At 40.1% G+C, this 18,216-nt stretch overlaps 1 protein-coding gene and 1 long non-coding RNA gene across 2 annotated transcripts in view; one reads left to right on the forward strand and one right to left on the reverse strand.

Annotated features, from left to right (window-relative positions):
• Positions 1 to 18,216, reverse strand: part of LOC107997257 (serine/threonine-protein kinase NLK2) — a 180,519-nt gene that overhangs the window by 50,603 nt on the left and 111,700 nt on the right. The window contains 1 exon segment of the mRNA XM_062072421.1: positions 2,811 to 2,917. Within this exon segment, the coding sequence (XP_061928405.1) occupies positions 2,811 to 2,917 (107 nt within the window).
• Positions 1,244 to 13,087, forward strand: LOC114577470 (uncharacterized). Its single transcript, XR_003697589.2, has 2 exons — positions 1,244 to 1,498; positions 12,552 to 13,087. It is a non-coding gene; the product is annotated as an uncharacterized LOC114577470 (long non-coding RNA).

The raw sequence follows: 18,216 nt of genomic DNA on the forward strand, positions 1-18,216 counted from the left end.
ATTATTCGAGTTAAAGAATTACAAAAAGATCGTATCCACGTTAAAAATACTGTTGGAGGTGACCACTTTTTTTTCCTCCTCCCCCCATAAAAAAACCCGACGACTTTCTCGTCGCGACCTCGAGTGCCGCGCGTGTTCCAGGGACTATCGCGAGTATTCACGCGAAAATTACCCGTTTGATCTCGATCTTTTCTTCGTCCCCACCACCGCCACCACTCGGAGTTTTTTTCCTCGTGGAAGCGCGGAACGATAATTGTTATCAAGAGGCCGGGAGAAGAAGAAGTCGTCAACCACCCTTCTCCCCGTCATTCCCCGCGATATATTCCCTCCTCATTTGTTTCTGCTTCTTTGTTAAAACGCTAAATCCCTCCTCATTTGAAAGTCTAACCGCACCCACCACCACCACTCGTGTTCCAAGCTTTCCAAGCCGCGTTTCTCGCGAAACGATCCATCTCACTTTCTGTCCGCATTCTCTCTTTAATCTTTTCTTCTCTCTCCCTCCCTCTCTCTTCCATCCTCGTCTAAATTATGATTTTTCACTCGTTCCCCACCCCCTCTATCCTCCATTTTATTTTCTCCCCCGGTGATTCTTTTAATGTCAGATTTATTTAACGAGAAGTTAAATAGAAAAGTGGTGGCAGGTTTTTCGATAAAATTTATTTACGCGTTGCGCTAATGTAATAAAGATATATATGTATTATTTATATTCGATTTTCAATTGTTGGATTTTCGCGGAGCAGATTCGCGTTTACGATCGAAAAATATTTGTTATAATTGTTTGATGGAGGCGAGTGGCAACATTCGAGAAAAATAACAAAAATATTTAATAATTTTAAAAATTAAATTCAATATAAGATACGTTTTTTTTTTTTAAATATCATTCAGAAGTCAACAACAGAGTTTTAGAAATATTTTATTAATACTTTTTATTCAAATACTGTTACCGCGATAAATTTTTGTTAAAAATCATTTTTAGAACGGTTTGATATTTATTTATAACAATATTAACAGCAGCAATAATATTTGTACGTACGTAACAAAGATTAATAGTTGATTTCAAAATTTAAAATTTAAATCCAATACAGGATACATTTAAAGATCATTTTTAAATCATTTTGATATTTATTTACAACAATAATAATAGCAACAATAATATTTGTACATATGCAACAAAGATTAATAATTAATTTTAAAATTTAAAATTTATTTGATTAAATTTTAAAATGTAAAATTTAAATCGAATAGAAGATACGTTAAAAAAAGAAAAAAAAATATCAATAAACAATTATTCAACAGCGAATCGCAGAATTTTACAAATATTCTATAATAATTCTTATATATAAATACTGTTACACGAGCCGCGGCACGGACGAACGACACGATCGCTCGTTTGTTGACATTCGAAATATCGATTTAAACGGAGTCGTTTTCCGGACACCGAGCGGTACGGTCGTGTTTCTGCTCTCCTCGTCGAACGAATATTACGTTATATCGCTCGGTGAGTAATTAATTTAGATAATTATAAATAAATTAAACGATCGTTGTTTAAAAAAAAGAACAATTGGTGGGGTGTGCGATAGCAATAACGATATTAATAACGAAATCGAATTTTTTCACGTTCGCTGCGTCGTTAAACGATTTTCACGATTATTTCATCGTCTTAGCTCGAATAATTCGATTAATACGAATTAAAGAAAAGAGAAAAAACATTGAAATTTTTCGTAATTCCGTATTTCTTTCGAAATTCTTCTTTCGATTCGCGCGAGAACGGAAGCGAGTAACGCCTTCTTCTTCTCTATTCTTCCGGTTCCGTTTTAGTTGCGTCGATCGAATCGCGTTTTTCGAAACTGCGATAGAAAAAATCGCGAGAAAGAAAAAGAGAGAGAGAGAGAGAGAGAGACGATGGAGAAAAATGCCGCGAATTAATACTGCGTTTGATATTTCGCTTTCGATCTTGTTGGCCCTCTGCCACCTTTTCTGCCTGCCATTTTTTAATTAATACGGTGTTTTTATCTCGAGTTGAAGGAATTCGATTTTTTTCGCTCTGGATTTCGTTCGTGAAAGAAAAATTTGAACTTTTTCGACGGAATATTCGATATATAGAATCGTGATGCAAAAATTTTCGAAAAGAATGAATTCGAAATCGGATGTTTTTACTTCTCTCTCTCCTTCAGCCGACGATTCACGTAGATTTTCGCAAAGAAATCGGCGCGATTTCCGCGATACAAATAGAAAAGCATGCAAATCATTGCGTTTCGGAGGAAATTGACTCGTGGTTAACGAACCGAGAAGGCTCGCTGTGTTCCGACAAAATGGCCTCCACGCCGAATGCTCTCCTCTCTCTCTCTCTCTCTCTCTATATATATATATATATATACGTTTGTTTCGAGAACGGAATTAGAGCCTTCGAGAAGGCGACGTTCGCGAAAAACGGCGAAAAGAAACGTAAATATTTAACGCAGAGGATGCCTTGTTTTCGAAAATTCGCTGAATTGTCGCGATTGATTGTTGATAATTGGGTTTTCGAATTAATAGAGAGAGGCGATGATTCACGAGTGAACGAGGTTCGAGTCATACGTGTTGTATCTAGAACTGCGTTTCTGAAAATAGTCGTGGTAAAATTTCGCGTAACGCGCGGTTGTCGAATAATCTTTCGAATATTATCGATTCGAAATCTCAATCTTAATTAATCTCGAGGCCAAAGATTATGGTATAAAATTTTAACGTATGTCGCGTATTACGAATTATTAATTATTTAAACGTGATACACATGCAACAAAGATAAACGATCGAGAAACGTTTTCACTTACCTCTGAGGATCTGATACAGGAAGACCTTGATGTGGTCGGGACTTAGATGTTGAGGACTGACGATAATCTTGTGCAAATCGCTCTGAAGCAGCTCCGTGATCACATATCTATTTTCGTTTTTGTTAAGGAATTCACTAATCTCAAAATCAATCGAAATCAATCGAACGATTTCTCGATTATATTCGACAGTATCGGCAAATTCGAGAACTAATCTCGAGCTAAATAAATAAATAAATAAATTTTTTATTTGTTCGAAGACGCTGATTCCTTTCTTTCTCGACCCTCCTCCTTTTTCTGCTTTTTCTTTCGAAAAAATTCTCGTTGCATTTATATATATATATATACGAATTAATAATAACGCATATTAGGAAATTGAGTTAAAACTGGATTGGTAGTTTATATTAGAAAGTGGAATTGTAGGAAATTATTAATCGATAAATGGAGGATCGATTAAAAAAAAATATTCATCAGACTTAACCGATCTCCCCCGATCTCGGATCAAAATCTATATTCAATATAAAAAAAACACGTTCGACCCATCATTTGAAATGTAATCAAAACGTGAGAACACTTCAAAAATAAAAAAAAAAAAAAAAATCGTCGATATTTATAAAATCGATCGAAATGAAGCAAGAAGGGAAACGTCGGCTTAATGGATTCCCTCGTCGGCCTCGAACGAGTTAATCCGTCGAAATGAAGGGGGGGAAAGGAGGAAGAGAGAAGAATCGAGCTCGATGACGCGGAGCCGTGACGAAAGTAGCTGGCCTTAATAAACCCGGCGGGGTAATTTACGGAGCACGGGGTGAAAAGTCGTTCGAAAAGTTAAGCCGCCACCGGCCAACGGACAATGGTGGAAGGAGCATCCTCCTTTTGTCGACGGGGAGCTGCCCTGATAAAAGTGTTTCTTGCCCCTTTCCCTTCGATTAATCGTCCTTCTGTTTTGGATATCAATCGTGTGTTTTAAAAATAGGGGATGGAGGGAAGGGATTCCCTCGCAAATTTTTCGTGTAACAAAAATGGAAAAGAAGAGGATACGAGTCGAAATCGATTAAAAGACTCGATCTAAAAATTATTATCCTCCTTTTCGAGTCGATTATTATTTTTGAAATGATTTTTGTCAAATCGTTATATACGAAATTGCATCACAAAGATCGAACAATCTCAAATAATCACGATCTTTTGACGATGGAACGTTAGATACGTTACTTCTTTTACAAAAAAAAAAAAAAATAAAATCATTCCCCTATCATTATCCCCTGAACGAATCAGCAAAATCGAAGAGGCTATCCATTACCTTTACAAGGATAATACACGGGAATAAACAAAATCCAGAAGAAAGTTGCAATATCCGTTATAGACAGAAGGATCGATGCATTAAAACACGCGGAAAGAAAACAAATTCTATTTACTCGACGAGGCTCGATCGGAAACGGGCCGATTAATTTACGGAGCGAGAGAGAAAAAGAGAAAAAAAAAGAGAGAATCACGATCCTCAAACATGTACACGGAAAAACAGTAGCCGTGAAGTTGGGCAATTACCGGAGTCACGGTAATCACAAGCGCTCCTTGTTCGCAAGAAACTTATCCAATCCCCTCCCACCAACTTCTCTCTTCCACGGTAATCTCGCGAGAGGGAGAGGGAGGGAGGGAGGGAGAAAGGGAATCTCGATCGAGGAGCCACGCCACAAAGAAAGGGTGGAAGGCAAGGGGCAAGTTTCGCGATAAAAAACAACTCGAGAAGTTTTTGCGCGACCTGAACGAAGGCCGGAAGCGAACGAGGGGGTGGTGCGTCGATCTGTGCGCGCGAGATGTCCTCTTCCGCTGTGGATCGAAAACGAGAGGATGCTCGATCCTTTTTCTTTTCTTTTCTTTTCTTTCTTTCGATCCGCGCGAATCTTTTTTTTCGTTTGAACTTGAATTCGAAATCGGTAGAAATATTTGCAAAAATTTAATTTGAAATTTAATTTTGGTCGTGTATCGTGAAAATTTAGATTTGGATAGATTTTTTGAGGGTTTGTTTAACAAAGTTTCAAACAGGGAGAATGGAAACGTAATTGTAGAGATGTGTGTCACAGATCGAATGTTTAAAGAAGGGAGGAGAAGTCTTTAACTTTTTTCTTATTTGTTCTAAAAATTGAATTTAATACCAAGTTCTTGTTTGTGTGTATCGTTCTTATATGGAAAATATCGAGGATAAAGATTATATTTCTCAAATACAAAGAATGGAACGTAATTGTAGAACGATGTATTACAGGCCAATATTTGAAGAGGACCGATGTTTGAGGAAGATCTTGTTAATTTTGATGAATTTGTATGCGGAACACAGCTTTCTCTTTTCGAGAATTAGAAATACACTTGAGCTTACGTTTCCACGTTCTTTTTCACTCCTTTAAAAATTATAATACAATGATTTTTTTTTCACCATCATCCGTAAAATTGTTCAGATCTCCTGTGAGGGACTTCCTTTTAACCACGCACGTTTACAAACGTTTCATCGAATATGAATAATAATATTCTTCGAAGGTATGCTTCGAAGAAGGAGAAGGAGGAGGAGAAAAAAAAGAAAAAGAACGAAGGAAGGAATTAAATTAACTCGATAGAGGGGCATAGGAAATAAGATACGAGTAAAATGCAGGCGCGTGAATACCAGAAAGAAAACCAGATACCAGTTGGAGGATTTAAACCGGGCATAAAACTTTCGAACTTATAATATTTATAACATATATTACTTCACCTATCGTCTCTACGATATTTCATACACATACACGTTTCCTTTTCATCCCTTTCTTTATATAATACTCGATCATTTCCTCGATTCCCCCCTCCCCACGATTCGATCAGTCTCGTTTCTCCCTCTTACGTATCTCCACTCCGATTATTCCACCCATTTCCGTTCGTTTGATTGTGTCACAATGGAAAAAAAAAAAAAAGAAAAACCCTAAACAAGAAGCGCAATACAATTTTCGATAAGACTCGGACTTCGCCCAATTCCCTTAAAGAACAGTCATTAATCACCCACGATTAAAATCTTCCCCAACCATTGATTCGCCATTGCGATCATCATCGACTCCTTCGCGTCCTTCGAAATCTCCTTTCTTTCTTCTCCTTCTCTTCTCTCTCTCTCTCTCTCCCTTTCTCTCTCTCACCGCGAACATTAAACACACACGAGTGGACAAAGACGGGGCGCGGAGGCAAAGGGAGGAGGATAGAGCTAGAGGAGGTGGGGGAGGGGGAGGGGAGAGGAAGCAGAGAGGAGAATGAAATAGTATAATGGCGGAATGAGGTCGACTGGTAGGTTGGAATGCAGGTAGAGGCTGGCTGGCGAAGCTGGCCTGGTGGTATGCAAGTCGACTGGTCCGGCTGGCTTCGAACACCTAGGCGCGCGCAAGCCCCTTTTGCCGGCGTTCCACGCTGTCTCCTGCTGCCTTTTGATATACGATCGATGGCCCTCTTCAGCCGCGATATTTCCAAGTACCAGGCGACGATGCATCCTCGGCGAAGGATGCCGAGGTGGCCGCGGCTCGCTCACGGGCGACCGGATATTTTCGCGAGAATCGAGCGGTTCGCGCGTCCTCGAGGTCACGAGGAGTCGTACACGTGAATATATATATATATATGTATGTATAGGGGGACAGGCAACCTGTTTCTCCGAGGATGGTCGTGGCGATTGATCGATTCGTTGGTGGGTGTAGGGGAATTTGGGTGGGTGGATAATTAGAGATAATCTTGGTTTTTCTTGGAATATTCATTCTTGTGGATATTTATCCAAGAAGAAATAGAATTTATCGCATTGGAGCATTTCAATGCTATTTTTAAGAAATTTTTAATTTCCAAGTTACTATCCTTTGAGAGATATTGGTTTTATCACGTTAATCGTTCTTTCGTCGTCAAGATTTAAAAAAAAAAAAGGAAGAAATTCTAGGACATTGTTCGAACGCAAATTCCTTTGTCGCGCGATTTTACGTTTGAAAAAAATCTTTCTCAAGTGTTTATAAATTCGAGGCGGTATTTAAATTTTCCTAAACATTTGAAAAAAATGATCGATCGCCAGCCGAGAATCCGCGAAACGACGGAGGGAAAAGAGGGAAAATTCCGTCGAGGCTTGATCGATTCGCGCGCGCGGAGGGTCACCGGACGCTTTCAGCGTATTATTTAGAATTCGCGGCGAGATTTAATCGCGTTTCGGCCTCCATCGCGATTTCCCCACCTCGCTTTTCACCGATCGAGTGCCATCGAAACACTTTTAACCGCGTCGCCATCAATCTTCCCCGATCGATCCGCCAACCGAGAGAGAGAGAGAAAGAGAGAGAGAAAAAGAAACAAGCGTCATTTCTCTCTTAACAATCGTTCGAGCCTCGATAAGCTTAACAATCTGCCCGACGAACCTCGTTTATCCACCGACTACACGCGATATTCGAATCGATATAAAACGATGAAAACCGATGACTGGATTAGTTTCTCTTTCTCTCTCTTTTATTTTGAGTCTTTTCGAATCTTTTACTAATTTACTACTTCTCGAGGCGATTACAAAAAAGAAATTGGCTGTAGAAATTTTTAAAAGTCGATATTTAATTTATTAGAAAAAAGTATAATAATTGTTGCTATTAATCAGAGAAGATTAATTAATCGGATCTATTTCTTCGTGTTTCAAGACTCTGTCGTCGAGTTTTAATAGAGCGATTTGCGCCATCCCCCGGAAGAGACGGCCGCGACGAATTACGCGAGCGGGAGGGGAAGTAAGGGGGAAAAGGATGGATCGATAGCGGATCGACGGATAGCTCGGTGAAAGGTTCGGTTTCCGTTTCGGTTTGAAAAGGATTTAAGAAGGAAAGAAGGGTCCGCGGCGGTATCGCGCGGATTCGATCCGGATAAAAAGATCCTATTGTTCCAGCCGAGGTAACGAATTGCACTTTCGCTGGGATCGGGCCTGGCCACGACATTGCTTAATGGGCGACGCGTGGAGCTTGATACGCGGAATTCCCTCTCGGATAAAGTCGCGGTCGTTACGGGATCGTGAGAAAGTTGGCAAAATCAAAGAATTCGAGATTTTCTTATCGAACAAGGATCATTGTACGACCGTGGAGGTGTTGATTACTCGACTTTCCTCGTATTATCTCGTACGTTGAACGAGAAATTCGAAAATCTTCGTAGCGAAAAATAACGTTTAGGAAAGGGTGTTGACATACGACGAGGGTTAAGGGTGTGTACAAAAGGGGTCGCGTGTTATTCTAATAATACGGTAGTTGATCGATCGAGTTGCTCAATTAGCATAGATTATCAATATTAACGGGGTGGGCAAATATTTGCGTTATCCGGAGAGATAGCACAATTATCTGGAGCAACAACACGGCTACTTGTCGCGCCGATGCGGCAATTCGAATTTCCCATCCCCCTGCTCCGCGGGAAATTTCGAAAGACGAATCGTTTATCGTGACTTTTGACGAGAGAGAGAAAAAAAAGTCACGGAGGAAATAGAAGTTGAAATTGGAGATTTTTCAAAATGACGAAAATATAATTTTTTTCTAAATTTCGACTCAAACGCATCCTCCCTCCTCCGTCCCCAATTCTTCACAGACCACCTTTGATTCCGCCAACTTTCAATCACCTTTCACTCTTCACCTCGTTTCTCCTATTCCACTCGCGAGCAACCCCGTCCCCCTCCTTCCTTCGCCCACGCTCTCACGTTTTTTCATCCCGCGCAGAGCACAGCTTTTTCACCTCGACAACAAATAAAGCTTATCGAAACCGCAATATTTTTCCTTCCGTATATTTCAATCCTGCCTCGACTCAACCCCCCTCGAGCCACGTGTTCCTCGCTATTAATTCTCGCTTGCTCGTCGTCGTTTCGAATCATCAACCTCGCCCTTTGATCCACCATTCGAGACCGTTTCGTCTCCCCTTTCTCCTCTCGCGCCAAAAAAAGGGAGAGAGAGAAAAAAACACAGAAAATTCCGATCCTCGCAATTAAACAAATCAAAAAGGCGAACTCGAGAGCTCGACTCGAAAATTCAATCCGTTTCTCTGATCCGAGATTCGCTTTAAAACGGGGAGAAATCCATTCGAGATAAAAAACAAGAAATCTTCTGATCTCGAGAATTCGGAAACAGCAACATCCGCCTCCTGGACGACGAAGGAAAGAGAGCGGATTTCCCTTTTCCTTCCCCTCCCCTCCACGAAATGAAAATGATTTCGAGGAAGGTTTGGCGGTCTCGAGTGTCGGGGATTGGCGGATCGATGCGTGTCTGCCTCCTGGTAGGCACGTCGACCGGTTCCTGGACAAAGCGACTTGCCCCTAGCATCACCCAACGCGAAGGGAATCGAGTATCCTGCCGTTTCTCCTGTCTCCTCTCCCCTCCCCTCGTACGCGCCACGATACCGGTCCTCCGGAGGAGGAAGAAGAAGAAGAAGAAGAAGAAGAAGAAGAACCTGGAAGAGTTGGGATTCTTCGCTCCAACTTCACTTTCCGATCCTTGCAACATTCAACTTTTGGAGAAAGCTTCTTTTCGAGAAAGAATTTTTTTATTCGGAGCTGATTTCTTTTCTTCTTTTCGTCGCAATTGATAATTGATCGATATTGAAGTGTTTCTTTTTTCCCCTTAAATTGTTTGGAAAAAAGAATAAATTGAAATCGATGGACGGAGAGTGTATTTCGATTTGGAAATTTGCTTTGTAAGGAAGAACGAACGACAGATTGAAATTGCGATGAAAGTTTGGAATTCTAAACGATATACGACGAAAATTGGACCAAAGATGCACACAGCAACCAGCAATTACCACAGTTCGGTGAATTATATATTCGGGACGTGGCGTACGCACAAGTTGGAAATCCTCTTGGAGCATTCGCCTCCGAATGTCGTTCGACATTCAGCACCGCTAACCTCGTGTCTCGATCTTCGTACCAAAGATCCACTAACTGTTAATTATTAGACGTTAGCCGTAATATTAATTGCCGGTTCAATCCGATCCAATTCAAATCCCCTAATTGAATCCTTCTCCAACTGACTCCAAGTCGTTCCAACATTAATCCCATCGAACGTTAAAACATCAACTCCACTCGAGGAAATACGATATATCACAAATTGATATACTCTCGCAAGACGCTCCTTTCGAAATTTCCAATCGAAAATCTTATTCAAAGAATTTATTCCTTCCATTTATCATCTCACGACTCGATTAGATCTTTCCAAAAAAGAAAAAAAGAATGCACACAAAAGTGACGAGACAAGGCGTACACCCCTCGACTCGAAGAACAAGAATTCAAAGCCACGAAATCTTGGTCAAAAATCGTCCATGTCACAGATCTCTCTCTCTCTCTCTCGTCTCTTTCTTCGAAGCAGGATAACAAAGAAGAAGAGGAGAGTAGGAAGAGGAGTAGGGAGGAAAGTTAAGGACGATGATGAAGGCTTAGAGCGCGAGGTGTTCGAGCAAGGCCAATCCGGCTCGTCCGACCGGTCAACCGAGTTCGAACTGGCAAACAACAAGCACTGGGAACCAGCCGGGTCTCTCGGGATTCTTCTGCGCCCGATTCCTCTTGTCCCGCCATAAAAAATACCGATCTACACCGCCGCGTGCAGATCCCGCGCGCCCGGACAGTCTTCTCCTCCGAGAAGATCCTTCGAAATCCGTCGCGCGGGAGAAGAAGGCCGGGGAGAAGGATTCTGTTTCGGGAGGATCGCGTGGGCGTTCCCTCGATCGAAATTTCGAAGGAGAGGGAACGGAAAGAGCGGAATTTGCCTTTGGAAACTTGGTCCGTCCGCTCCGTTTCGTTATTTTGGGGTTGCGAGAGGGGTGGGGAGATTCTTTCGAAATGTCAAGCGATTAAATTTGAATTTTTATTTGATTATTATTATTGTTATTACTCCTAGATCGATTTTCATAAAATTTTCTTCTTCGTACGACGCGAATGTTTATAATTATAATTCGGTATTATCTGTTTTGGATGGAACATGTATCGTCATTCTTTAACACGATCCGCCTCGCGCAATTTTCAAATTGACAAAAATACAGTTTTTTATTCGATGAAAAGTTTAACACAAACGATTGGAGCACAATGAAAAAATGAACACGGTCACTCGATTAATCAAAAAAAAAAAAGAGAGAGAGAGAGAGATAAAAAAGTTGTCTGAAAAAAAAATGCGGCGCCAATCGAATGACAGAACGAGGTAGTGGAGGAGTTCAAAGCTCGCATGAAAATAAAATATGGATCGTCAAATCTGGTTTCAGCAATCCGAGCCAACGGTTTTTTTTTTTTTTTTTTTTAAATAATACCGGAGGAACGAGTAAGGCGTAAAAGGGAAAGAGAGAGATAGAGAGAGAGAGAGAGAGGAAGGAGAGAAACAAAGGACGAGTCTCTCCGGCCAAAAATTGCGCGAGACCGATCGATACACGGCCACGATACTCGATATATTGCGGAGAAACTGGCGGAGAGAGGAAGTTGCAATCGATGCTTCCGGTTGGAGGCACGCACGCATACACACGCGTACACACACACGTCGACAGCATCGTTTCCCTCCCCCCTATCGTTGTGTTGTCATTTGATTATCGCAATTTTTTTTTTCTTTTTGATTTGCAATTTTAAAATTTCAAATTTAGAGAGTTTTGCTTTTAAAACGATACGGTTTTTTCTTCCTTGGAGTGCGCGAAATTAAAAATCAATAACGAACGAATTAATTTTAATTTTAATCGATATTTAAATGTATTGTTGTTATTATTATTATTATTATTATTATTCGAGGTACATTAATCGCGATACACTTCGTTCCATCGTCAATTCAAATTTCATTTCTACGTTTATTTTTATCACCCTCTCCCCCTCCCCCCTCCTCGTTTTCGTTTATTAATTTTATATCTCTGTGTTTACTCGTGGAGCGCTCTTATTGTGATAACTCTTAATAAAAAAATTATTCGACAAAAAAAAAAGATGAATTACGATGCATAGAACGATATTCGAAATGGACGTGGCTTTTTTTTTTTTTTAAATCCACTTATACTTATATTCATATTCCAGATAAAATATTTTTCAATAAATTATACTTATATACACGTACAGACGGTTGACCAAAAAAATTATTTCGCAAAATTCAGCACACTTCCAGAGATGGAGAATGCTCGAACAAAATTTTGAAATGGAAAGTTGGAAAACGTTCTTCAACCTTTATAATATTCCGAAAAAAAGGAAGGAAGGAAGGAAGGAAAAAAAAAAAAAGTCAACCGGAGAGAAAAGTTCCACGATTAATTCCATTTTTTCCTCCCCCCACTTTTCCTAATTCACGGTTTTCTTCTCTCATCAGCAGTCGTTAGCCGCCGCGAAAAAAAATTTATTCAGAATTTCCCTCCTCTTTCGCTTCTTCCCGAGCGAGAGTACATCGTGCCAACGTAGTTGTAGCTTCTCTCCACCTCTGCTCTTTCGTATCCAATGGTGGAGAAAGTTAGAGGGAGGGGAATTTTAATTTCTACACCAACCGATCATCAACCCCTTCGGATCTTTAACGTTTGCTCTTCGATTACGAAGATCCTTTAATTCGAATGCTCGTTCGAATTCTTTGGATCCGAGCATACGTGTCGAGAAAGAATAATAATAATAATCGCTAATTTCAAGAAAAAGCATAAAGACACCAAAGCTTATCATCAACGAAAAATTACGAAGAGAGAGAGAGAGAGAAAGAGAAAATGGATTTGAATTATATTACCACTGCAACAAATGTCGAGAATTATTATAACGAATTTATACGTTTGTTTCAGATAAAGTTAATTCTATTCTATAATGATGCGTGTAACGATTGTGAACGCGTCAAGATTGTGTCCAGATGTAGCCAGGCGCCATCTCTCGTCCGGAAAGGGTTAATAAGTGAGCGTCGAGAAATCGGAGAGTTTAATATTAACCGCCAATCAAGAGGAATATAACCGTCACGAATCGTTCCCGACGCCCGTGTCGAATCATTTGCGCCGAATCATTTCATAGCCACATTGTGCCGCAACGCAGTTTTAACTAAACGCACGATTAAATGGCCAATTGAATGGAGTGGCTCCATTCCAGGGTGTTTTCGATCGTAGTTTTTCGAAACGAAAGCGTAAATAGAAGAGACGCTCGAAATTTTCCAAATCTCTTCTTGAAAAATCGTCTCGTCGACGAGAGAAAATGGATCCACGACAATTTCAAGGATAATTATTTTCGAAATTCGCGTGTAGTTTTTTTTAAGATTTGAATCATTGCGAAACAGAGAGAAGTTTGAAATAAACTTTTGGAAAAAATTTTTTTTGGATGAAATAAAATTAAATATCGAAAAATTTATTCCCTTGCTCCCTTGCTCTATGCTCTTTCAAAATGGAATAATAAAAAGTTTAGAGCAATTATCATATACGACGAATAATCATATGAATGAAAAAAAATATCTTAATCTTTCCTCGTATCTAATATTTATTCCTATTTCGTTCCAGGAACGAAAACCCTGGGCGAGACAACATTTCGAGCGAGAGGTGTGTATACAAACAAAATGTATTGAGATACCGTGGCGCGAACCGAAACCGTATCGAAAGTTTATTTTGAAACGAAATGGGAGGATAAGAGGCACGATTCGCTCAATTTGGAGCGCGGGATCGATCTATATGTTGGACCGCAAAGTTCAAGGGATCGAATGGAGGACTCGACGTTCGACGCGCACCTTATTAAGCCAGAATTCCCAATCGACTTTCTTCCACAGTGTCGCGTGACGTCATTCGAGGCTTTATTAAGAAACACTGTCTCCCACGGGACTCGATCGCTCCCTATATTGGCTGCCCTTAAAACGTGATCCGTGAGTCTTTGATTGCCTATAAATAATCCCTTTTAACGCTTTAGCTTGGCGATCGATCCAGATTTATTATATTCGTCGTCGAACATTGTCGGAAAAAGAAAGTGGCAAAATTCAAATTTCGTATTTTCTCTTTGTCGAGAAAAAAAGGAAAATTGGAAAATGGCAAAATTTTCCAATTTTTCACAGACGAAAGAAAATAAAATTTGGAAATATTCGTGGATCCTTTGGGCTGAGGATTTATTGAAAAATGCCAATTTAAATTTAAATTTAAATTTTTAGAGATGAAAAAAAAATAAATAAATAAACGATTCTTTAGGTCTTTTGGCTTGAGACTTATTTTGTTATCGTCGTTTAAAAAGAAAATTCAAATTTCATTCCTCTTTCTTTTTCCTTTTTTTCAAATCGAATACGTTTGAAAAATAACCAAATTCGAATTTTCACGGATCAGATAGAATAATAAATAGATTTATACTTTAGATTTATTTTCGCTATTCGTTCGAAAATTCGTTGCCGAAAAATGGCCAAATAACGTAATAAATTCCCTCCATTTTCTTCATCGAACGTTGTTGAAAAATGGCGGAATGCAAATGGCGCGTTTCCTCTCATCGTTGAAAAATGGAATCATTTCGAATTTCGTATTTTCTCAAATCGGGCACGGTTGGAAAACGACGAAAACATAAATTCCGCGTTTCCTTAAAATTATTAGAAAATATCGGGAATTCTCGCGTGAAAAGAATAAAATAACGTAAAAGAAAAATTATGAAAGTAATGTTTATCAGTTGACCGCAGTTTTGAAAAAAAAAAAAAAAAGAGCAAGAGAGATCCCATTTATTCACGCGCATTTCTCCGCTTTATCGTTTTATTTCATTTGATTTTATTTTATTTCGGGGAGGGGAGCCTCCCCTGGTAAAAAGAGAGGTTTTTGAGGTCAGAGCAATTTGATGGGACGTGTCGTCGAGCGGCGAAAAATCAACGTCCCGCGAAAAATGACCTCCATCGGGGTGAATTGAAATTTGGCCAAATAAAGGTTGGCGGTTTCCGGTTGATCGTCGACGAATCACGCGACAGAAACACCTCGTTCCGCGATTAAATCTTCGCTCGTTGCCACGCATATGACCGATAATAAATCTCTATCGAATCACTTCGTTTCCTCCCTCTTTTGACTTGCTAGAGCGAAATGATCGTTTTCCTTATTCGTCCTATCATTATCAAAATTTGAAACAAAATTGGAGTTTTCGCAAAAATGTATATCAATATAACGGGTGTAGCAAGTATATTTTGATAAAAAAGAATTTAATTAATTGAATTCCCTCAAAAATCTTCTTCTTTTTCAAAAAATACCTCTGATTATTCTCTCTCTGATCTTCGATAAATCACGCTCCCTTCCCGCGAAACGAAATTCGAATTGAAATCACCCGTTTTTCTCTCTCTTTCTCCCGGATAAAAGAAGAAACGATCGAAACGATCGGAACGAAAGCGTGACTCTGTATCGATGTTGGCTCGATGACAGCCCAAGTTTCGCCCGGGAAATTAATTTATAGTCGCTGATGAATTTCTATTACGCCGTTACTGGCCTGATTTCATGCTAGAAATTCGATTTGCCACGCGGTATCGACGCACACCTGTCTCTATATATATATATATACACCTGTCTGCTCTATCGAGAAGGAAATTGGGATTTTCGAATCGCTCTCTGGAGGGAGGGAAGGGTGGATTTTGAGTTACATAATGTTGCGAACTAGACGGCGGTAATTGCGCGAGAAATTATCTCGTTAAATCTGAAATTTAAATTGGTATAGTTTGGAGCTTTAAATTTAAATTATTCGAAATTTAACGACCGAGAGTGTTCGAGAGTTTCTTTTAAATCTTCGTCCCTCGTTAATCTTATCGTTGCTAAATTTTACAGATCTAACCTAAGAGCAGTAAACTCAACCAGGAAACGGAGAATGATAATCAGAGATGCAATGTTTCATCCATTCCTCCATAGTCTTTTACCACGCATATTACCACCGGATCGAAAACGAATTCGATCGAAAGAAGGAACAACTGTCACAGTGCAACGACGAACGAGAAAGTGGATGCCCTCCCCCCTCGTTACGAGGCCTAAGCACGCGCATCGGTCTGCGTGCACGCCTATCGATAATCGCATAATAAGCCGGGAGCCTGCTCGCCGCTTAATGAGTGCTCTAATGAACAACCGGCTACGTATGGCCCTGTGTCGGCGATCAATTAATAGATCCACTAACGGTTATCGCGAATTCACCCCACGAAATCCGGATATTCGTCTTTGTGCAATCGTGATCCCGTCCATCCATCCCCGGATTCTGGATTCTTTTCGGGGATATCTTTGCTGGAACGTTCGAGGACAATGCAAGTCGATTCGAATTCCATTCGATTCGTATTTTCACCTAATTTGGATTCTCTTCTTTTCTCTCCTTTTGGAATTTTGTTGGACGTGCGGTCACAGTAGATCGAAATTAAAATTATCTGTATTCTCCGATTTCTAAGTGTCTTAAAATTTTGGATTTTTTTCTTGTGTATTTGTCGACAAGGTGGTGGATTTTAGGAAGAGAGAGATAGCAGAGAGATGTTTTATCTATGAAATCGAAGCGAGATAAAGCGAAACAAGTTTGCCAGTCTCGCTCTATTTCCTTGTATTCGCATCGTAATGTTGAAATCTCGAAAAGAAAGAAAAGAAAAGAGAGAGAGAAAAAAAAGAAAATTCGCAGTAAAAGTCGTGAGAAACGTTGAGAATCGCCGCAATAAAACCTGGACAACTAACAATCCACAACTTCGTTATTCCACGTCGTGAATCATCGAATATCGTCTCCCCTCCAACTTTTCTTTTTTTTCTTTTTTCTTTCTTCTTCTTTTTTTTTTTTTTTTTTTACGAGTTTAAACTTGGAAAGTGCGTCGTAAAAGCTACCGAAAGTACGAACTTAACTACTACTACTACCATCATTACTACTACTACTACTACTACTACTACTACTACTATCACTTTGAACAATCTTATGTAAACGATAGTTTTAAACTTAATTGCAAGATTCAAGACCAAGACGAGAAAGGTTCGAGCCGAGGAAGAGAAACGCCCGGGAATAATCTCCTCTATGGAGGAGATCACGTTTCAACAGAGATTACAAGAAATTAATTAGACAATCCCATCCAACCGATTATATAAATAATCGTTGGCGAAAAATAAGAGAAAGCAAACAAGTCGGAATAATAGATTCCTCCGTTCAGAAAGAATCGTTTTTTCGATAACCGAGCCAAGTTTAATAACACAGAATACACATGGACAAAGTAATTTCGTTTCTTCACGCGAGTGTCGCTAGTTGAATGTCCATCCAGCCTCGTCCCAAAAATCCGCGTGACCAAAAGGAAATTTTTTCTTATTGTCGAAAAGATAGGAATACAGTTCCTAGGGAAGGAAAAAGACCAAGTCTATGGAGAAGTTTCCCGAGAAAATTTGTTAATTTTCTCGCAATTTCACTCGAGGATGATGGTTGGCCGCAAAATCGAAGAGCGGAAACAGGCGTTGCGTTTAAACAGTGTGGCCACCTGCGTATGCACTTACTTACTTACTTACTTACTTACTTACGTGGAACTCGCTAATCCGCAATCCGAGAATACGACAAGGCGTCTCGTCTTTCGTAAGCACCGGTTCGCTCTCCTCGCCGCGTGGGAAACTCGCGCGCACTCGCACCCACGCGCGCGAATACGACCTCTCTTCTCGCCTCTTTTCCATCTCCTTCGAGATGGAAGAGAGAGAAAAGGATATCAACTTTATCGTTCTCTTCTCTGTGAATTTTTGGAAAGAGATGAACGTTCGTCGACGAAGATCGAAATGAAAATCGGGCGGAGAACGTGGATTGGAATCGGTATCGATTAAAATTGAACGCGGGGGCCGCGTTTAATTCAACACCTCAGACGCGATATTAGTAATTAATAGGGGTATTAATTACCGATATTAATTAACGCGATCGACCAACGCTCTATTCGCTTTCATTATATCATAAAATCTGCCGCGAAACGGACGAAGGACGCGAAAACACGACATACTCGCGTACCCCAACAATTATAATCGCATCACATCCAACAATGCTGCTGTTCGATCTCGTCTTTTTCGAACTTTCGATAGATCGGGACAAATGGTTGATGGATCGAGGGTCGTACAGATGTGGAAACATAATGGCAGTGGGCGGGAAAATCTTTGTTCCGCGCGAAAGAAGGTTTTCTCGAATCGAAAACGAAGGAGCGTCTGCCCACCGATCGATCGCCGTTTTCCCCGTTTCTCTCCTTCCATTTTTCGCGAGTGTCTTCGATCTTCGCGCGTGGGTGGCGATCGATGACGCGACGTGATGCAACTTGGAGACTTGACGCAATGCCGGACACATGTTGGAGAATCGTGGAGGGGGTAGAAAATATGGTTCGCGCTTGTGAGGAACGTTCCTAGTTTTTGTAATTAATTTTTTCTTGATCCCAAGATACGTTTGCCTTTAATAACTCGTCTTCTGGGAATTGGAATGATTGGTAGATGTTTATGAAAAATTTTTATTGGAAGTGGTATAGAAATATTCGAGGGAAATTTCAAAATTAACCGAAATTGGACT

Source organism: Apis cerana, linkage group LG3 (genome assembly GCF_029169275.1).
Source record: "Apis cerana isolate GH-2021 linkage group LG3, AcerK_1.0, whole genome shotgun sequence".
Lineage (NCBI taxonomy): Eukaryota > Metazoa > Arthropoda > Insecta > Hymenoptera > Apidae > Apis > Apis cerana.